Source organism: Melopsittacus undulatus, chromosome 1, assembly GCF_012275295.1.
Source record: "Melopsittacus undulatus isolate bMelUnd1 chromosome 1, bMelUnd1.mat.Z, whole genome shotgun sequence".
In the NCBI taxonomy this organism is placed as follows: Eukaryota; Metazoa; Chordata; class Aves; order Psittaciformes; family Psittaculidae; genus Melopsittacus; species Melopsittacus undulatus.
Genome location: NC_047527.1, coordinates 97781750 through 97804594, shown reverse-complemented (window position 1 = coordinate 97804594; position 22845 = coordinate 97781750). Strand labels below are relative to the sequence as shown.

At 41.8% G+C, this 22845-nt stretch overlaps 1 protein-coding gene across 1 annotated transcript in view; it reads right to left on the bottom strand.

Moving 5' to 3' along the window:
- The window catches only part of SMARCC1 (SWI/SNF related BAF chromatin remodeling complex subunit C1), an 87822-nt gene that overhangs the window by 13993 nt on the left and 50984 nt on the right, over positions 1-22845 (bottom strand). Inside the window, exons 22-26 of the mRNA XM_013127737.3 lie at positions 18247-18302; positions 16345-16459; positions 15313-15467; positions 9701-9835; positions 3926-4184 (exon numbers count right to left, since the gene is read on the bottom strand). Of these exons, the coding sequence (XP_012983191.3) occupies positions 3926-4184; positions 9701-9835; positions 15313-15467; positions 16345-16459; positions 18247-18302 (720 nt within the window). The remainder of the gene's footprint in view (positions 1-3925; positions 4185-9700; positions 9836-15312; positions 15468-16344; positions 16460-18246; positions 18303-22845) is intronic.

Genomic DNA, 22845 nt, shown 5'->3' with positions numbered 1-22845 from the left:
AGGGTATTTCCATCTCCAGCTTACCCTCAGGGCTGTGTTTTGGAAGGTTGCCCACTGGCACTTCTCAGTTACTACTAAGCTGTTTGGGGATTTGTCTCAAATGTAACTGAATGGGTCAGTTCTTCCTGCAGAGCTGTTAGACAAATCAGCAGGCAGCAACTTAGCTAAGCCTCCAGTAACATCTTTATATCTGAAAGAAGAGTTATGCCACAGTATTAATATAATTATTTCAGTTGGAAAAGACCTTTAAGATCAAGTCCAACTGTAATCTAACACTGCTAAGTCCACCACTAAACCATGCTTCTAAGTGACATCTCAGTGTACTCTGAACAGGGAAACAGAGTAGGAACAAAATAGTCTCCAGAATCATTGAGGAACAGTCTCTTCATTATCGAGAGCTCTTGAAATTGGCTACCTCAGGGACAGCAGGTTGTTACTGGAAAGGAGCTAAGAGCTCAGGTAAGGAAACTGCATCTTCTTACAAAAACATGTCAAGCTGTACACCAATAGTTCTGAAGCTGGAGCTTCATCTATAGGACTATGAGCAGCAAAAAAGAGCTTTCGGTTTTCATCTTTAAGTGTACTTCAGCCCTCCCTTGCAGGGTGAAATTCATCTCCTCACAGACTCCAAATTCTGGCAGCTCCACAAAGACTCCAGGAGACTCAAGGGCAAGCATGCAGCAGGGAAACATGTAGAAGTTCACCAGTTTGTTTCAAAGGATCCCAAATTAGCAACTGAGCAGCAAAAATTGCTGCTGATCTATGTATGCACAGATCTGTCACGAAAGGACTGGACTCCTAATGCTCCAAAACATTTAAGTCCGATAAACACACAACAATTGCCCCAAAAATGTGAAAGTAAGAAAATACATAGAATACAACAGAAGTTCTGTAGCATTTATCACAGATTCAACAGCACTGATGTGGTAAGGGATTATTTTTTAATGTACATAATATACAGGGTGGGGTGTGTGTGTGTGTTTTGTACACAAAATGCAACTGCTGACTGCTTCAGTATGTCAGTAAGATTTCTGGAGGCTGCAGCATGCAACAACGGTATTTGCAGCAGGGACTCGCCCTGTGATGATGTACTGATTTGTCAAGGGAAGTCAAAATCTGGGCATCTTAAAGCTACCTAAATGGAAAATCAGGTCAATTCATGAATCACTAATCTCTGGGGACCAAAGAATCCTGAAGTTACTATTTACACATCCCCCTCTCCCCAGGACTGACTCAGAGTTTAAGTGCTGAACTCACTTGAGGAAATGGTAAACCTTTCTGTTTTCTCTCCTTGCTCTCAAGTTATACAAAACCCCACTGTGAAACTGAAGAACTTTGGCACCTGTGGACTTCCCAAGCATTTCTAACAAACTCCCACTGAAGAGCCTATTTTGCTTTCTAGGCAAGATCAGTTGGAGTATGGTAGAAGCAGCAAAGGAGTTTGCATTCAAACTCCAAAAGGCCTTCTGAATTCTCATCTTCATGAAAGTATCAAACCAGCAAACTGTCAAGACTAATAGAAGGCAAGATCCTAGTCCTGTACCTGTATAGCATGAGAGCACTTGATGCGTCACTGCCACAGAAGCCTGAATGCAGCACCTCATCCATCAGTCTGCTGCCCTCTAACAGGAGGGGTGGTGGTGGAAAAGTCTACCTATTGATTGACTTTAATAAAATTTGAAAGCAAGATGTACTTACTAATTACCACAGCACCACACTGCCCACCATACACACTGAAAGGGATCACTGGGGATAGAGGGCCTGGATGATTATGATGGGGCTGAAATAATAGGGTGTTATGTGAAACAAAGATGCGAATATATTAGAAATTAAGTTGTATTAGTCCCCTAGTGAATACAACAATGCATTTAATCTTCTTTCATTCTGAGTCTCAATAGCAGCTTCTAAGTATGAGCTAGTCTAATGATATGCAATGATTCCTCCCCTTTAATCCGTTATCAGTTTGCCATTTCTCCATTTCACAGAATGTGTCTTCATTCTACTGTTAAGTGAATAGACCCAAGTTGTCAAACAGCATACAATAGACATATCGAGCTACAACATTTTTTGGATCTCAAAAAAAAAAGAAGAAAAAAGACCATATTTTATCATGCTCCCAACTCAATTTCAGCAAAAACAGCTCCCAAAGCAGTATCAGCATTTTTCGTCCGCATGTCCACAACAAAGCCAGGAACTTGCTGGTCCCTTGGAAAGACATGTTTGATTAAACACCTAGATCCCCAGCTGATTACCTGCCTGTCCAATTTGCATTAGTCTGCATCTGTTGATTGAATCAAGTTTTATTACTGTGGAGATTCACACAGTTGGATTAGATACCTCATATTTTCAGGGTCATCTGTAAGTCTTGCTTGTTTACTATGCACTTTCACTCTTTTCCAAGCCATACCTTAACACCAGCCTTTTCCCAAAATGAAAACTCGAGCTCCTGAATGCTTTCTGTTGCCTGCTTTTGATTATAATACCCCAAATTTTCAGCTTCTTCAGCAAGCAGCCTATGCAAAAATCTTCCAAAATATTTTTGACTAATAACTGATCAGGTTTGCCTTTGGAGTAGTTTATGGTTAAGCAGCTGAAAACTGTTAAAAGCTCTTCTCCTCCACTGTGCTCCAGATGGACAATCAGATTACAAGCCAGGTGGTGCTATTCTATTTTATATTACCAATTCAGTAACATTTAGCAAGTAAGTAAAGCACCAATTCTAACTCCCATAAACACCTTCTGAGCAAAAGCACAATATTTGGTGGTCCAAATACCTTTTAATAGCAAAATGCTTTAAAAGTGAGACTCCAAATACTATTAAGCTACTTGGTTACTTACCAGTAGGGTTGTTAGTTTTGTCATTAAGCACAAACAGTTGGTTAAAACAGGTATTTTTTCTGTGCAGAGCACAGATGCTCCTCATTCTGATGAGAACCAAAGCCACACTGCCACCTAATTTTTCTATCCTGTGCGATTAGGAATACCTCCACCTTTGGAGATATCCAAGCCTCAAGAGGAAAAGTCCCTTGCAATCTGATTCAACTGACATGGCTCTGAGCAGGAGGCAAGACTGAAGACTTTCAAGTGACCCCTCTGACCAATAGGGTTCAGTGACTCTCACCCGGCATTAAACAGAAGGGCAGGAGGCAGAAAGCAAAGCCTCAGAGCAGAGAAATACACTAGGATGAGGTGTCCTGACAAAGGAAACTGCTAAAGGAGCTTCCTGCTTCCTCCTCTTGTTCTGGTTCTTTCCCCCTTTTTTGTTTTTGTTTTTTTTTTTTAACTTTTTTCTATTTTTACACAGTTAGGTGTGTCAATGAACTGGAAAATCTGAGGAAATGATTGTTTTTGAAGGAGTATCTCTGTTCAGGTCATTTGGCATAAAAAAGTCTAAGAGAATAGGAACAAGTATTTTTTTGTATTCAAAAGCAATGCTTGGGGCAGCTCCATCTTTTTACTTTAGAGCTTGATGATCTCCAGGGATGGAGACTCCACAGCCTTGCTGGGGAACATGCTCCAGGGTTTGACAACCGTCAGAGGAAATAAACAGTATTTTCCTCTGCCTGGATAGAATTCAATGTGTTTTGTGTTCACTGTCCTCTTGCCCTGTCACTGGGTGCTGCTGTGAAGAGCCTGGTGCCTTCTTTCATTCCCTCCTTTTGGGTGGTCATACCCATTGATAAGATACCTCCCCCTCAGCTCGCTCTGCACATCTATGGGGACAAAAGCTGTAAAATGAAGCTGCGGTACAGAGAGTCCTACTAAACTGTGTTTCTTTTCTGGTTTATAAGCAATGCCATTATAAAACACTATGTAACACAGCCCATCTATTACACCTTGTGCAATTTTACCCAGCAGTACCTCTTCCTCTGATTTTACTCTAACATGAATGGTGATCAACATAAGGGGATTTTCTCCTTCTTACCTGGCTGCGGTGGGTGAGGTGGTGGCATTTGGTGGTGCATCATAGGGTATGGTGGGGGCTGTTGATGAGGCAGTAAGCCTGGATGTGCTGGCGCCCCAAGGGGGTTCATCCCAGGCCCACTAGAGTGCTGGTGAGGCTGCTGTGGGTTTTGACTGTGCTGCTGTTCCATTTGCTGACGAGCCCTTAATTCAGCATATTTCAGCTGTTCCATGTGAAAATTCTGGCGTTCTGTTAGCAACTGCTGTCTCTGCTGCTCTAACTGTATCAAAAATAGGAGGAAAAAGGCAAAGCGAAGTTAGGAATCAAACACTTAAGACTATAATTCTGCTAATCAAATGCCCATCCTACTGATACCCAACTGTCTGATTTGCAGCAAGTTTTGGTAAAGGGTCCAGGCCATTTTCCCAGCTGGAACAGATGAACTCACCTTGCTTTGTCCTGAAGAATCTCTCAGCAGTACAAAACACTACTTGATGAGTACTGTGCAGAGCATTCAGCCTTAGAACAATTCTAGAAGAAATTAAATGTTTTTCTGTCTTCTGCACATGTAGGTATAAGGGGGAACAGGAAACTAAGATTTTCCAGGGCAAGACCAAAGAAGAATATGCGTTCAAAAGCACAAGCTCTGTGGCTATAGGGAGGATCCTACTCCGTGCCTCTAAATGTAGGACTTGGACATCGTGAGAGTCAGGCAGCAATGATTTGCACTATTGAGTATTATGTAAAAATGCTCATGTAGTTTAGGCCAATTAACATAAACCAGGCTAATTTGATTATGAAGCCACACAGACAGTAAGCAAGCCCAAAATGAAAAGACAAAAAAGCTACAGAAAATATTTCTTGCTATTGGGCATTTATATGACTGATCACTGTCCTGATTGAGGAAATGTGTGTCACTTATTTAAGAAATCATAATGCATCTCTACATCTACTACTCTTAAGCAACTGGACACATGGATTTGCGTGACTGGTTTACAAATATTTAATGAGTATATTACAGTATACTCCATAATTTATCTCAAAAGCAGGTTGCCAAGGAGAATTCCACCTAGCAGAAGTTCTGCAAAAATCCCAAAGCTCCATCAATACTTTGTGTTAGCAGTCTGACTGCTGACAAAGCATGGACGAAAACAGAATACTACAGAGCACACATTCACCAGGAGAACCAGATGGGGACAGTGTCTAATGAATAATACATGCTCCTTGTTGGGGGCTGGTTTTCTGCGTGTGGGAACTACAATGTGATTATTCATGCTACCGTGACTCTTTTTTCCTTGACCAATCTGATATGTTAGAGGGGAGAACTTGATAAAACAAAGAGGCACGTACACCAATGGTGTAATCGTTCATGTGTGGAAACAAACTCTGTAGGTGGCAGGCAGTTCAGAGAAAAATTACTGCAAATGACCTGAAACAAAGGCTTAGGCAAGAAGTAGGGCTACACCATGCTTTTTACAGTCCTTTTGTATTCCTGCTTTGCTCTCTTCAGGGTACCCTACCCTGCTACAGTTGACAAAAAAAAATCTTTACAAAGTATCTCCAAACAGCAGCCAGTGCCTGCAAATACACCTTGTATTTCAGAAAGCCAGTGAAAAGTTCCCTTCCATACATTCCCTCCTCTCAGGATGAGAAAGACAGCTGGACAGAGGAAAAAGACACAAGTTATAACACTAGTTGGTCTTAAAACTGGTGCAGAGCCCCAGACACCTGGTTCTGTATTAGATTCTTGCATTTAATAAGGCTCCAGGGACACATCATTGTGGCCTTAAGGCGGCCAACAATAAAACTGAAGAAGGACTTTTGACAAGGGCAGGTAAGAAGAGGACAAGGTGAAATGGCTTTAACCTAACAGAGGGGAGATTGAGATGAGATCTGAGGAAGAAGTTCTTCCCTGTGAGGGTGGTGAGGCCCTGGCACAGGTTGCCCAGAGAAGCTGTGGCTGCCCCATCCCTGGCAGTGTTCAAGGCCAGGTTGGACAGGGCTTGGAGCAACCTGGTCTAGTGGAAGGTGTCCCTGCCTGTGGCAGGGGGTTGGAACTGGATGAGCTTTAAGTTCCCTTCCAACCGAAAGTATTCCATGATTCTATGATTTAGCTGTAGTCATTTCAGAAGCAGGTTTACAGACACAACCTACAGTCATATCCCCAGGTTAGCATTAAGACAACTAGTAGTAATTTGTGGTAGTAACACATTTTCTTGTGGGCTATGCATCAGTAATTTGCTCTGCTCTTCAACTCTCAAAACTCAAGTTATACCTGTACTAATCTCAGGCAAGAGTGATGCTAGGCACCTTAATGGAGATCAGCATCTATCAGTTTGCCAGACAATCTCCCTACATAACATGATTCAGGAAATCAGTCAAAATTTTAGGTATGTAAGTCATGAATCCTACACTCTTGAACATCCTCAAATTTGCAAGAGCATGTTTCTGCACTGTTGTGAAATGATTCACAATTAGGACTATTACAATCATCTGATGTATATTTACACTATAACTATTACTGTACCCCAATTTATTCTTCAGCAAGTAACTCCCCTCCATCAAGCAGAAACAATAAAGAAAGCATTCACGTGCTATTATAAATTCTGGGTCAACAAGGATCTTGCCAACAAGATCCCTGGTTACACACAGATTTTGCAGCACTTACACACCGAAGTAAATGTGTTTTATGTAAAATCTAACACCCTCCAGTCTGCAGCAGAGCAATTTCAACACTTACAATCGCCTTACCTTTACTACAAATAAAAAAGCCAGTGCAGCAAAATATGGACATACACAATAGTGTACAATGGCACCAAGGATATTTTTCTGCTTTAATTATTCCACTAAATATCCACAATGACAGGTGAAAGGACTAAATTTAACTACCCAAAAGGCAAGGGAAAAATTGGTATGCACATTTTTAAAAAGGAAAATGTCATAGCCCTCAAAATGGAAAAAAAACCCCAACCTGTTACTAATAGAATGTATCCCCCAAAGAAAGAAATCCACAGAGAACCTTTTCAAAATAGTTAGGTCCATTTCTTGAGCTGCCAATCAGTGTGAGAGGCAAACACCACACTGACATGATGGAGGATGCTGAGCTATCTAGAAATTCTTGCTGACATTATGGTACAACAAAAAAACAGTTTGTCAAACTCTATCAATGTGATTAAGGGGAAGTTCAGGTTGGACATCAGGAAAAAGTTCTTCACTAAGGGTGGTCAGTCACTGGACGAGGCTCCCCAGGCAAGTGGTTACAGTACCAAGCCTTTCAGAGGTCAAGGAGCATCTGGACAACGCTCTTAGTTATGCAATTGAGTTTTAGGCAGTTCTGTGAGGCGCAGGGAGGTGAGCTCAATGATGCTAGTGGGTTCCTTCAACCTCAAGATATTTTGTGATTCTATTAATAACCATGTGAGAGTGTAAACTGCATTAAATTCACATGGTAGGGCAAATGGGAAAATCCCTAGAATTATGAGTCAGTATCTGTAACACATCTAGAATAATTGCCTATCGACAAAATGAAGAAGCTATACAACAGAAAAAATCAAATGATGACCACTAGCTGATAAAAACTGAAGTTTTGAGTCATCTTCACAGTAGCTGGAGAGAAACCGTTTCTCTGTAAGCCTGTCACATTATATACAAAAGAACACCTTGTAACTGATGTGCAACCAAGGCACTGATAGGCACAGCCATCATCCGTTACATGTTATACCCTATTTTAAGGGATATGCAAGTCTCTATTAAAGTGTCCTTAACAGTGGTACAATATAAACACAGCCCTGCTTGGGATGTACCCTATACATGCTCTCACTGTCACCACCTTCTTCAGCTGGCTAGACCTCAACCAAGATCTGCATCCTGGCTTACAGCCTCACTAGCCCATGGACAAAAACCAGCTTTCTTGTTTAGCTTGACCAGCTGCTCCTCCTCAGTTGCATTTTATCATTACATTTGTTAATTCAGTTTTGTTCCAGGGAGACCTTAGAACAGCTTCCAGTGCCTAAAGGGGCTGACAGGAAAGCTGGAGAGAGGCTTTTGACAAGGGGAGGTAGGGACAGGACAAGGGGGAATGGCTTTAAACTGACAGATGGGAGATTGGGATGGGATGTGAGGAAGAAGTTCTTCCCTGTAAGGGTGGTGAGGCCCTGGCACAGGGTGCCCAGAGAAGCTGTGGCTGCCCCATCCCTGGCAGTGTTCAAGGCCAGGCTAGACGGGGCTTGGAGCAACCTGGTCTAGCGGAAGGTGTCCCTGCCCATGGCAGGGGGGTGGAACTGGGGAAGCTTTAAGCTCCCTTCCAACCCAAACCACTCTATGGTATCATTCATGGGATAAGGCCTACATAAAGGCTCAGGACAAATTCCACCCTCATGCTTAGATGACAGGAGTAAGCATTATGAAGCAGATCTGGGATACCACCAGTTCCCTGCTTATGGTAAAGAGAAGACATTGGATAAAGGAGAGCCTTCAAATGCTACTGTGTACTAATCATTGGGTGGAGCAGTTGACATCATCTACCTGGACTTGTGCAAAGCGTTCGACACCGTCCCACACGACATCCTTGTCTCTAAATTGGAGTGTCATCAATTTGATAGGTGGACCACTCGGTGGATAAAGAACTGGCTGGATGGTCGCACTCAAAGAGTTGTGGTCAACGGTTCAATGTCTGGCTGGAGACCAGTAACAAGTGGTGTCCCTCAGGGGTCTTGTTTAGTATCTTTGTCGCTGACATGGACAATGGAATTGAGTGTGCCCTCAGCAAGTTTGCCGATGACACCAAGCTGTGTGGTTCAGTTGATACACTGGAGGGAAGGAATGCCATTCAGAGGGACCTTGACACGCTTGTGAGGTGGGCTGATGCCAACCTCATGAAGTTTAACCATGTCAAGTGCAAGGTCCTACATCTGGGTCAGAGCAATCCCAGGCACAGCTACAGGTTGGGCAAAAAGGAAATTCATGGTAGCCCTGTGGAGAAGGACTTGGGGGTATTAGTCAATGAGAAAATGAACACGAGCCAGCTTCAGTGTGTGCCTCAGCAGTCCAGAAAGCTAACCTGTATCCTAGGGCTGCATCAAGAAGGAGCATGTACCAGCAGGTTGAAAGGAGGTGATCCTGCCCCTCTACTCTGCTCTTGTGAGACCTCACTTGGAGTATTGTGTGCAGTTCTGGTGTTCTCAACATAAAAAGGACATGGAACTGTTGGAGCAAGTCCAGAGGAGGGCCACGAGGATGATCAGGGGACTGGAGCACCTCCCATATGAAGACAGGCTGAGAAAGTTGGGGCTGTTCAGCCTGGAGAAGAGAAGGCTGCATGGAGACCTCATAGCAGCCTTCCAGGATCTGAAGGGGGCCTACAGGGATGCTGGGGAGGGACTCTTCATGAGGGACTGTAGTGATAGGACAAGGGGTAACGGGTTGAAACTTAAACAACAGAGGTTTAGACTGGATCTAAGGAAGAAATTCTTTACTGTTAGGGTGGTGAGGTACTGGAATGGGTTGCCCAGGGAGGTAGTGAATGCTCCATCCCTGGCAATGTTCAAGACCAGGTTGGATGAAGCCTTGGGTGGTATGGTTTAGTGTGAGGTGTCCCTGCCCATGGCAGGGAGGTTGGAACTAGATGATCTTGAAGTCCTTTCCAATCCTAACTATTCTATGATTCTATGATCATGAATTCTAACTGAAGGAGAAAGACCTGCATAAAGGTTAGGAAGAGCTCAAGTTGCTAGTTTTTCTTCTGTTAGCATACATAAATTTTTGCAGTGACTGAATTATTCCAGAATCCCCGCTTACCGCCTCCTTCTCTCTGTCCATAATCGTTTCCAGCTCCTCAAAATGGCGAAGTTTTATCTCCAGCTTCTTCATCTGTGTTTCCACCAAAAGGGCGACCAGGGACTTGATCTTTCTTTCTTCCACTGCTGCTAGGTGCTGAGGATAAAACACAGGGTTTTGCTTTACACACGTTTACAAAATAAAGTGCTTTAAAGTTAACAACTCGGTCAACTATGCCTCCATCTAGATTCAGCCATTCTTTTCCACTTCTGGACAGAAAACACAACATTAGATTATCAATCTTATGCTTGGAATCAGAAGCCCTTGGAAGACTGTTAAGCTTTAAATCAAATAAATAGATGTCAAGTTTTAATACAAGAGGTACTGTGGATGCTCAGTACTTGTGAGCAACCCAGCTTTGCCTCGAACCCTTGTGAGTGCAGCGCAACAGAGAGCAGTTTCAGTGGAAATGCAAATGAGGGAGCCATGGTCCATTCTACTGCGTCAGCTGCAGGTCATCCAAAAAGCTTTCACCAAAACACACACAAGAGGCTTTTACCTGGAACAACCCACAGCAACATGACTTTTGCATGCCTTTGCCATTCAAATATTCTTTTTGCTCAAGTAAATGAGAAGCTGTGTATTCAGCTGAGCATATTCCCATTATATGCACCACCACATCACTAAACCATAAGCTTTCTCAGCACAGCAGTTCTACCTTGGGTGAGTAAGAGCTTGCAGAGAAATCTCTACACAGATATTAGAAGGAACTGTTAAAAAAAAAATCTCCAGTTTCCTTTCATAACCAGATTGCAGAATATTCCTATTGCAGAGGAAAGCTGAAGGCAAAGCTGTATTTAAACTGCAAAAGCAAACTGCAGAAAAAGGCAAAGAGATCTTTTACAAGGCTTTAGCTTTACTCCATTTACATATATACACTTCTACATAAATGATACAGAATATATAGATGTGTGTATACATGTGATACATGAGACAGCCTACAAGTGTTTCACACTCTCCAAGTGTGAAAAGCATGTTAAGGACACCTACTAGTTTTTGTTAAAAGCCTGCTGTTCAAAGGATGCTCAACACACCCATTGTGCATACTGCTTGTGAGTTTCTGTATGAACAATCAAGGGATGTTTCCCAAACACAGTGTCCAAGCAAAGCCTTCCTGACACATCCACAGGGTGAGTGGGAAGGACGATTGGATTTTGAGAAGGGGAAGGTGAGAGTTGAGGGATGGAAGGAGAAAAGAAAAAGCTGGATCTTACCCAGCTCAAGCTGCAAACAGCAACTTGTATCTAGCAAGCTGTGCCCCAAGCTTTGGCTCAGAACTGGGAGAACCACTGAGGTGGAGAATAGAAACATAATAAAACTCCCTGGTATTCCTAATTATAAACATAATTTCTTAAAAACATATGATATTCTTTCCATCAGTATGTTGTGTCATTTGACAGTGTTCTGTCATTCTGTGATTCACCTCTGGTAACCCACCAGCAATAAAATAAGTCTTCAGTAGATCTAAATAACACACATTCAACATTCTAAGCTTGATTTTGCCATCAATTAATACCACTCAGTAGATAAAACTCATTTGTATAAAAAGTTGGACAGAAATATGTTTGTTGACACACACAACCTTCTGGCAGTCATTCTGCCTTGCCTGAGGCACACAGTTTTAATAATGAAATCATATTAACATAAAAATCAAGCAAGGCGTGTGATCAGGAGGCAGGTCTCAAAATACACATTAGAAATCATCATTGACATTTTGTCTAGAGAGACAAAGAGATTTGTCTCTTAGCCTGGCATTAACCAGTGCTTTCACATGGACAAAGAACATAAATAGTTTTGAGTTAGTCATGACAAGACCACAGTAACAGTGATTTAAATTGCCTGATAAACACATTGCTGCATCCACCTTAAGTCATGAACAAAAAGGCAGCTGGTATGTAACATTATCCTGGGAGACAGCGGTTCTGAATGACCTGAGTATCACTGAGCCAGCCATTGGACCAGCCCCAGCTGAGAATGGATATAGAGTGACACTGGGGTTTATGACTTCAGCACAGGAGCCCTAAACACAAGTATAGCCACGAGTGGCTCTCTGCCTGAGCTTGTTCCTGTTCCCACAATACTGACTCCAGTTCCACTGCTCAGAAGTTATATTTCTGGGTGAACGCTGACCAACTTGGGAGGAATTGCCCCAAGAAGCTGTGGCTGCCCCATCTCTTGCAGTGTTCAAAGGCCAGGTTGGATGGGACTTGGAGCAACCTGGTCTAGTGGAAGGTGTCTCCGCTTCTGTCTCTGAAGGTGTCAGGGAAGTTGGAACTGGGTGAGCTTTTAGGTCCCTTCCAACCGTTACATGACACGATTCTACAGTGACTAGCTACTGACCAAGCACACACACATTACAGGCACTTTCACAGAACCTAGCCCATTCCCTGATCATCTTAAACCCAGCTTTTGCTGTGAAATTAGCTAATCAAAGCAAGAGTATGAGCGTGACAACTCATATGGACAACTGTAAAATTGGACCACCTCTGGAAAACTGATAGCATCCATCTAACTGGAATTCTCCACTGAATTCTCATCCACATGCAACAGTTTAGCTGCAACTGCAACAGGCAGAGAAAAAGAAAACCACACTTTATTGATTCCCTTTTCCTCTGTTGTGAGAAGAGATGAGCTGCTTCACTGAGCTCTTGTTTTGCGAGGCCGAAGCGGATAAGACTGTCTTTCATACATGAAATAGAAGAAACAAAGGTGGCAGATAACAAAATCTTTCTAAATTAAGGCACAAAATAGGAAAAAATAAGCCCTGTCAGGCATACTTCCAAGCATGAGATGAAAAAAGTCCTACAGTGAGTTTCTAGAGCAGCAGCAAGAAGGAACCAGTTAAAGACAACTTGATTTGCCTATAAACAGAAGATAGGATGTAGCTGCGTGCAAAAGAAACACAATTTTAGCAACAGGGTCCTTTCTATACCTTAATCTTACTTTTCTAAACGCCTACAATACATTAAAAAAAACGGTCGATAAACAAAGGCATTCAGCAGGCAAAGGAAGGTACTTCAGTGCTTGGTGGTTGAAGTGAATCAGACTAGGAATAAAGCTTAACAGCAAAGTTTACCACCCATGGAAAAAACTTCTGAACAATCACAGGAGGTTTTGTATCACTGGCAGTTTTGATATATGTCTCTAGAAAAGATGCTTTCAATCACAGCTACCTCAAAACAGGAATTCAGGGAAGTCATGAGGTCAGGTATTATGCAGGAGGTCAAATTATGACAGATCAAGAGCTCCAGCAGAAGCTCTACAGCTCATTCACAACTGGACAAAAGCTAACAGGAATCTGCAGCAGAGATGACATTTTCAATACGGTGCTACCTACACATAGAAAGGAAAAAATACCTTACAGTGGTTTAGGAATCTGAGAAGAAAATGAGGAAAGGGGACTTTAATTCTAATATTGTCTGTACAGAAGCCATAACCTGCAAAAATAAATTTTAAATTGTTCCTGTATTTTATGGGTAGTAACGGAGTCTCACCCTTAAATGTACCACTTCTCAAACAGCACATCTCTTTGGTGAAACCACTTATCCCAACGGAAAAAACAACACTTCGAGTGTCTACCTTGAACCCCTGTTTCTCCTGAGAAGCCAACTGCGATATTCCTCCAGTATAAAAATTATAAGGAAAACAACTTTGTAAAACAGCTCTTCACATGACCAGGTCTGGAGCTTATAATGAAGAATCAAATTACTTTTTCAGACAAGATACAGCTCATTGAAAGCTTTAACACTGTCTTGGCTTTTTAAGTGGAAAGAGAAATCCCTGTTGAACTTGAATGCTACTCTGAAGTGTGAACATCCTAATTATATTATTTCCTATAATATAAAGCTAAAATTTGTCTAGAATATTATTGCCATAATGAAAATCATCATTAGCCAAGTCATTTCTTTCTCTAGTAGTTATTATCACAAAGGAAGAAAAGTAGATCATCTTTATTTGGAGCAAGTAGCCTTCCAAAAAACGGAGATTAAATCTCATGCCTCCTTATATACACATATAACCCTGCATATAACAGGAACTTGGCTGAAAATACCTGTAGCAAATCTCAAAAGAGACTTTTGACAAAGGCAGGTAATGACAGGAGAAGAGGGAATGGCTTTAAACTGACAGAGAGGAGATTGAGATGAGATCTGAGGAAGAAGTTCTTCCCTGTGAGGGTGGTGAGGCCCTGGCACAGGGTGCCCAGAGAAGCTGTGGCTGCCCCATCCCTGGCAGTGTTCAAGGCCAGGTTGGATGGGGCTTGGAGCAACCTAGTCCCATGGAAGGTGTCCCAGCCTGTGGCAGGCGATTGGAACTGGATGGGCTTTAAGGTCCCTTCCATCCAAAATCACTCTGTGATTTTACGATTCCAAGTCTGATGAACTGAAAGTACGTAACTCTTGGTAAGAGAGCTTGGTGCTAGGAGCACTGGAAGTTCAGACACCAGCAGGTGAAGTGATGAACAAGGGAGCCAGTTCAGACTCCACGCTTTACCAAAATAATAAGCCTGAAGTTTATGTGCAAAGCGGGGTTCTACACAGCAAGGGTGCCTATCTCTGACATTACACAATGCTGAATTTATGCAACTTGTGATTTTAGAGCCTGGCTCATAAGGTAGTAACTAAAAATATCCTCAAATCTCATGATGACAACACCTATCATCACACTATCCTCAACATGTATCATGCAGCTGGGAAAAAAAACCCCAAACTAATGCTGTAAGAGTCAAAGATCACACTGGAAAAGTCAGTATAACACATCCAACCTCGTTATGTCCACCCTTATGACCTGGAAATCCATCAGGAAATAACCACCATCAATGCTTTGCTTTTGGTACCTATAAAGTAGGTGCTATGGAACATGGCACTGAATTCAAGAGCAATTAAAAACCCCAAACTTCAACTTGAATTAAAAAAAAAATGCAGATTTTGAAAAGGGTTTTCAGAAAGAACGTGAAAGACAACATGCAATTAGCAGTAAGAGGGTAAAGAAAAGCTATTAGATAGGGCACTGTTTCAAACTACAGCTTATTACAACACTACAGACAAACAAACAGAAGTTTAGTGACAGAAGGACAAGAATGTGCTTTTAACACTCAGCTCTTCTGAACAACAACAAAATCATTAAGTTGTCTATCAAAAAAATTGCAGCAGTAGAATCAATCACATTGCTCTTACAGACAAGGAATCCAAGCACAGAAGATTTGTGTGAAGCCCACAGAGCAGCAGTAGCAGAGCAGAAAAAGTGTAGGTTTTATCACTCAGGACTACACCCTCAGCATTACAGCCAGATCTATCAAACAGAGAAAAGTCTTTCCAAAAATGACAAATGCATCCTGGGGCTATTTCTTAGGTATGTTTATCGATTTCATAATCATAAAAGTAGCTGCCTGAATTAAACTGTACACTATTTTACTTTTGAGTTCAAGCAGAAGAAACTGAAGAAGGCACTTGTGCTGCTTCAAGGTATTAGAGGTTAGAGTAAGAAATCACACAGATCTGGAACAAAGGACCATTTTAAGAAGAGTTCGAATGTGAACTGGAAGCCAAGCCAATGGATATTTGTATAAAACAAACCTTTGCTTTGGTGGCAGCTGAGGCAAGGGCAGCAGCTGCAGCTGTAGCTACATTTCCTTCCGAGATTTCATGTTCCACTTTCTTCTTCCCAGCCTCGGTTTCTTTGTCTTTGCTTGCATCAACGTTCTCCTTGTTCTCTTCTGCCTCCTTCTCTTCTGAAAGAGATTTCCCAACAAGTCCCTTACGTGCATTCTCCCCTTGTTAACAGTATCACGTCAGGACAGAAACTGCACTATGTGCACTTCCATTAGTCAAATTAATTCATCCACACAGTCACGTTCCTATGTTATAGTATTGCTACTTGCCCAAATGGTGACAGAAGAACAGCTCTAGGTTAAGAGGATCCAATCTAGCAAACAGGAAAAATGTAAATACTTTTAATTTCCATTCTGTCAATTCATCTCCTGCCATCAGCTTACTCTCATCAGAACATTTCAGCTGCATTTCCAAATCAATTCCATATTCCATCAAATCCAAATGCTGCTTTTTCTACCTGGTCCTAAAATACTGAATGCAAGTTCCAGGAAAAAACAATACATTCATGAGGTACAAAGGAAACATGTCAAAAATAAGTAAGAATCATCTCTTATGTAGAAAATAACCCCCAGTACTCAGCCTGTCAAAATAAAGGCTCTACATCCCTTTATAGGAAAACTAAACTAACACATTAACTTCTAAGCACAGAAATGAGCAGTCCCATTTCTTTGCATCAAAAATGATCAAATGGTGTGCAGTAGTCAAAAGAAAGTAATTTATATGACCTACACTCTCTTTGCTACTGCAATTTCTTCACCCAGTCACTACACACAGTGGAAAAAAGCTCAGCTGAGGTCTCAAATGAGTTCAGGCAAGAATTTAGTGCCCGCGCTGAAGCAGTGAAATTAAACTAGAATATTTACTACTGAACTATGAAGCAGCCTGATGCGCAAGAGGAAATATTTCAGCCACAGTTGAGTTTATGGTCTATTCCAACTGCTTTAGAGGAAGGCCATTAAAGCTAACACAGCTTGGAGAACAGCTGGGAACCATTACCTGGCTTAGTGTCCGCAGTCACTTCGCTATCTTGCTCTTTTTCTGTATTCCTCTCATTTTCTCCTTCTTGTACTTTATCACCTTCCTCAACTTCATTTTCTGTTTTGTTTTCAACCTAAACGGGATGAAAGATTGTTTGACGAATGAGAGTTATAGAAGACATTCACTGTTAACTTTGTTTTATAGCTTTCAAATTAATTTGTTATGATAGAGGAAGAGATTAAATTTTAAAGGGTGTCTGCTACTTCAGCCTATTTTGGCAATCATAACTGAAATATGAATAAACAAAGTAGCTGCTATACTGGACAAAGTCTATCAGGTTCAATAACTTCAGCCAACCTGGGCTCATCTGAAGGTACAAGAAATCCTGAACTAAGATGACAGGTAAGAATATGTTCTGCCCCTTGTGCTGCCCCCATTTATTCCAGCAGTTTGTGAGTAAGAGCTACATCCTTTCCAGTGTCTGCTCTGTTAGTAACTTATACAGAATTAACCTATCCACACTGCTCCAAACTCTGCATAACCCACAGCCAGAACAGCCTCTTATGTCAATAAATGCTGCAGCAAAATCACGTGACACAGGAAGGTGCTTCTGTCTAGGAATCAGTGGAAGCAAGCAAGGAGCAGCTTCATGCTTAATACTGGAAGCATCATTTTCCCCTTGGAAATACTCCAGGCTGACTTGAATGCTTGTCATTTAGCCTTGCTCTACAGAATAATTAATCTTGTTAAGTTGTGACCAAGTCTTCTATGCTTACATCTACCTAAATGTACCTGGCTATTCATTGGAAAGGCAGAAAAAGAACTACCTGAAAACAGAACAAGAAATAACATCCCAACTACACTCAGCAGCCATTAGGCGAGTTTTATCTCATCTGACGAAGCAGGAGATGCAGAAGTATCACCTGTTGCTGCAGACTCAGTAAACACTCACCACCACTTATTTAGCAGGGTGATGTTCTAATTCCAGGATATTAGCTTAACTCCAGATTTGAAACAATCACAGCCACTGCCATCATAGCAGACTAGCTGAAAAGAGATACTTTGTCTGTAGACAAAGAAAGGGTTATGAAAAAGCCCAAACAGCTGCGTTCTTGTAGGCATTACCAACAGCTTGAATTTATTTCTAAATATCTGATTCTTATGGGCAGGTTGCATCATACCTAACAGCAAGAGTACACAATACGCACGTGTATAAAGAAGAGCTAGCTTCTTGGATTGAGGAGTTTCACTGACCAGCTCAGCAACTGACATCTTTGTGAGACAGATCTCATCCTCCCACATCCATTAAGCTGCACGTGGTCACACAGAGCAGATATGTAACTTGCACTGTCATGGGAAACGTGAGCTGGGGCAATAGTTTCATTAAGTTTATTTGTTCAGCTCTGCACACTATACTAAAAAATGGTTGCCAAATACCACAAGTAACCTAAACTCACACATTTCCTGGAAAGCCCTGATCTTGCCAGAATCGAAAGCTGCATTCTTTGGGAACGCAATTTGTCACACGGTAAGTTTTCCTAGGGCAAAACTTTGAAGTGACACTTTAGACCATTACAAATCACGAACCAGTGTCTTTCTGCAGCTCAAGTCTCCAATTCATTTGGTATCACCCAGTTTTCATTTCTTCCTGATCCAACCTTTGCTCCTCAAACTAGAAAACACCACACCAATATCTCACTGCCGTCTGCCCAGCAAAAGAAATGTCTCTGTATGGTTTGAAACTAAATGACTCCTAAGAAAATAAAGCACTATGGAGACTGAAAATTGTTCCCTGTGGACACATACACTGACCAGCACACTACTGTCTGCCTTTCTTATCACATATTTCAGAATGTAGTAATTCAGATTCATAAGTGTTCGAAGTATCTTTTCAGAATCCGTGTATTAAGCCAAGCTTACCTTCTCAGGCTGTTGCCCATCTGTCTCAGTTTCCATCTTTTCTTCTTCAGCTCCATCTGAGAAAACAGTATTTAGAATTGCCATAACATTCATTTATCATATTCAACATTTATCTCAGGGTTAACTAAAATTTGTGTTCTCTGCTAACAGTAGTTTAAAGAAAGGCACAGCACTAAGCTCCTGGAAGACTGAAAGTTTATTACACTAATTTTAGATTAAAAATCAAATTTACTTGAAAATTGAACTGTATTTTCTTTTCAGTCCAACAAGCAGGACAAGACATTAAATTATCTATGCCCTGCTGAAACTCCCAGTTTACCCATGTAGAGAGAAACAATCAAATCTATCAATTGCAGCTACATAAAGGACAATTCAGTACACAATTCTGCAGTATTCATATCACACCGCAATATCTCTTGCTAAATCATAGCATTATAAACTGTTTTTCCCAATACAGCCAATTTGATTCTGTAGATGGTTGACAGTTACGTGATTAACCTCAATTACAGTGTTGCCAGACTTGTAATTCCTCCTTAACACAAGATCCCCTGAGCTGCTTTTGATGAAAGGTCTATCTCCAGAGGCATTGTCATGCACTGCAGGTCAACTGATGATTTAAATTCTATTTTGCAGGTGGTGCAAACGTAATTCTCCAGTGCAGACTTTAAAATAATTATTCAAGACCAGAGTAACATTAAGTACTAGCAAATTTGTTAAAGCACCAACACTATTCTTAGAACACCAAATATCTCATTATTTTTGGCCCCAAACAAGAAAGCTGGAGAGGGGCTTTTGACAAGGGCAGGTAGGGACAGGACAAGGGGGAATGGATTTAAACTGACAGAGGGGAGATTGAGATGAGATCTGAGGAAGAAGTTCTTCCCTGTGAGGGTGGTGAGGCCCTGACACAGGGTGCCCAGAGAAGCTGTGGCTGCCCCATCCCTGGCAGTGTTCAAGGCCAGGCTAGACGGGGCTTGGAGCAACCTGGTCTAGTGGAAGGTGTCCCTGCCTGTGGCAGGGGGTTGGAACTGCAGGAGCTTTAAGGTCTCTTCCTGAACTCATTCTGTGAGTTCAAGGCAGGGAACCGCTATCCTCAGCACTGGTTTGAAGTGAAACCCTGCACAATGAAACCTTACTTCACACCCTTCCTACCTGTTGCTCTGCATAAACATGATGACCAGCTGGTTTGCAGTCCTGTATGGCTCTTTGTGCTGTTCCTCCAAACACATTTCTACCCAAAGCTCTCTGAAACTGTATCCAAGCCCTCAGAAATACATGCAAAGCGAGTATTTGAGTCTGAACTGAACAATGTATCTTAAATCAAAGAAACTGGCCCAAAAAGGTGTCATGCTATGGTAAATATTCCTGGGCAGTGCTCTCACTCAGACCTTGACTGTTCATTCCCTTGCTTCTTTCTCAGTGGTAATGATAGTAACTGTGAGGTTTTACTGCATAATGTAGCAGTGAAATGATTGAAGTTAAACCCTAACACTTTTTTCGCCCTTTCACTAGAAAAAGCTGTACTGCAGCTCCTCTAGACCCCAACTGTAACTGCCTAGTTAGGTGCTAAACAAGATATGAATCACATCTGAGCACAAGAGGCAGTTGTTGGTTAGATATAAAGCAATAAAAGCACATAAATTACCAGCTGAAAGCTCTGAATTTCCTCTGTATCCAAAAATACAGTCATCCAAACAAATGAGACACAGACTGAGGCTGAACAAACATCTCCTGACAATGTCATCACAGGATAGCCTGCTCCACTCCCAGCTTTTTTAAAAGGAAAAAAAGCACTGAGCTGCACCTCCAGTGCTAATGCTGAAGAAGGTAATAGCATTGGTAAGCTCTTACTTCTCCCCAGTGGCTTCAGGTACTGCTGATAGATGTCATAAGATGCACAAGGTTTTCTGTAAATCACTGAACCCCAGGTTGGAAGAGACCTCAAGGATCATCTGGTCCGACCTTTCTAAGCAAAGCATGACCTAGGCTAGATGGCCCAGCACCCTGTCCAGCTTAATCTTAAATGTCCAACATTGGGGAATCCACCATTTCCCTGGCAAGATTATTGTAATGGCTGATTGGATTGGGGTCTCTGTGCAGTAACAATTTCCTGGACTGCTCCAGGAGATGGAATCTCTGCTGACACCATCACCTGAATTTTCATAGGGATTGCACAAGACAGCCTCTGTGAAGACTGGCTCTAAGCCAAGGCTCTCGTACTGGAGCCATTAAGTACTTCCTCATGAAAAAAAGAGAAACGTGCCAAGCACGTGCTCAGGAGCAGACCTTTACTTAGAGCAGGGTCAGCTCACCTACACCACTGCAGCCCCCAGTTCCAAACTGGTCATCAAAAATCTCCATCTAGAGCAAAACAGTCTTTGTGTTACTCACCTGAGGTCAAAACAGAAAAGTATAGGTCATTTGTGAAACAGTCACAAGCTGCAAGTACGTAATAAGAGCTGTTTGGATGCTTGGCAGGTCCTCTCACTGCCACAGATGTGTGGGTCTGTACAGCCTCTTATGCTTTCATATTTAGAACCCAAACTGACTTTGCCAACACCCAAAACCTGACCTTGACCACAAGCACCTTTAGAGTGCCCTATGGCTAGGCATGAAAAAAACCTCAGCTTCAATACACAATTATGTGCTTCCTGCTATTGCTCATATTGCTAGTTCTTTTGACTGACTAGACTGAGCTCTTCAAGCCTGTAGCCTCCTATTTACTGTCTGGCTTTCAAATAGCTGTTACAGAGATATCTGGAGGATTCTGCCAAAACACAGTCAGGTGCCCTTGTGCTACAGATTGCTTTTTTGAGAAGCAGCTGACCAGCCATCATCTTACCTGACTTAAGCATCTACAACAGACAACCAGGTAACATCTTAACTGGCATACAGGGCAGATCAAAATGAAGAAGGAAAAGGTAGTAAAAGTATTAATAAAAAAAAGCCACTGGTACCATGTACTGGATGCATGCACCTCGTAAGAGAAGTGAGCGTTTTAACATATTAGCAGTTAGCATATTCTTGTGCTTAGGAGACATGTCTCATTCTTAGCCCTTGGCTCGTGAAGTTATTCCTTTATAAAGCATTCATTTAAAGTGTTCCTACTAATGACAGCAGGCCTCTTGAAATAAGAGGATAACAATAAGCATACTGATGTAGAATACCATGAAGGTCGCCGAACAACATACTACTACTTCCTGATATTTTACATATGGATTATCTAGAAGTCCAAGAAATCACAATTTATTTCAGCACCCAGCTGTTCTGCAAGAACAAACAAGAGGGAAGCATCAGCACAAATTTGTACTCCTCAACTAGGATCTCAGTTTCTGTTCTGCAAGAAAAGAAGTTCTGGTAAATTTTAATGTATGGGGGCATTAAAGAAGAGCTTATTTAGACCATGGACTCCAGCACGTGCTGCCATGCCCATATAAAACTGCTGGTGAAAAGCCCTGATCCATCTCTAAACTTCTGAAGACATTAGCTGGTGTTGGGTGCTCATTTCCAGTAATCCTAATTTTCCCAGTTATTCCTATGCACTACACTGAAGAAAAACAGGTGTAGGAAGGGTTTTGCTTTAATATCAACATTTCTGTAGAGACATTTTTACAGAAGCCCCTTCCATATATAAGAAAAACACACTAACATGCCTGATTGAAAGACAGTGGTTTTCCTTTTGGCTTATTTGAAGATAATAAACTTACTTATCTGAAATATCTGCCACCATAATTCAATTTATGGAGACTGGGGACATACCTCCTCAGAAGTTTTATCTCAGAGTTAGGATTTAGTGACCTAATAATGTCACAGGGAAATCCCAGATCAGATTTTGTCAGACAGCTATTTCAAGCCTAGAAACAGCTCCAAACTGAGCCTCAAAGTGTCATCCTTCCTAGTAAATGAAAGAAAGGTTTACAAAGAAAGGAGTTTCTTGCTAAAGGAAAGCATAAAGAAGTGGAGACAAAGTGCAGAACATTCCAAGTGTGCTTGGACTGGTAAAGTGGAAGATCATGAGCTCAACTATGAAAATAGTGCACAAAATACACAAATTTTCATTCTGGTGTGGCTTAGCCCAAACACCAAGAACTTCGAGATTCCTACTATTGGGATAACAGTGTAATTGAAAGAAAGAAGTCTGTAATTTTGTATAAACATGACAAAACTTAATGACAGGGAGAAGTGGAGCAACTCCAAGTTCTGCTTCATATAAAACTCCAAAACTCCAGTGCAACAGGCCAGAGAAGCTCTAGTCTGTGCACAGTTTTAAGTCAAAACAGGGCTGCCTCTGTCTCTTAAAAACTAATGACTTGATAATTTGTTCACCCTTCCAGAAGATGAGAACCTGGAGCTCAAGTTCTCCAGTCTAGAATCAGTCTGAGCAGAAATTCAAGTCTCAGCATCCCCTATCAGCAGTGAGCACCTTGACCACCAGGCTACTATCTCATCTGCTGAAGGCTCCTAGTCCAAAGAAGCTCCCACAGAAACCTGCAGCTTCCCATTTATCCTCTGAGGGAGAGGAAAAAAAATTCCTAGAAGGTTCTTGCCACACAGTTGCACATGATTTGCACAGGAATGCGGAACATCACAGGTGACAAT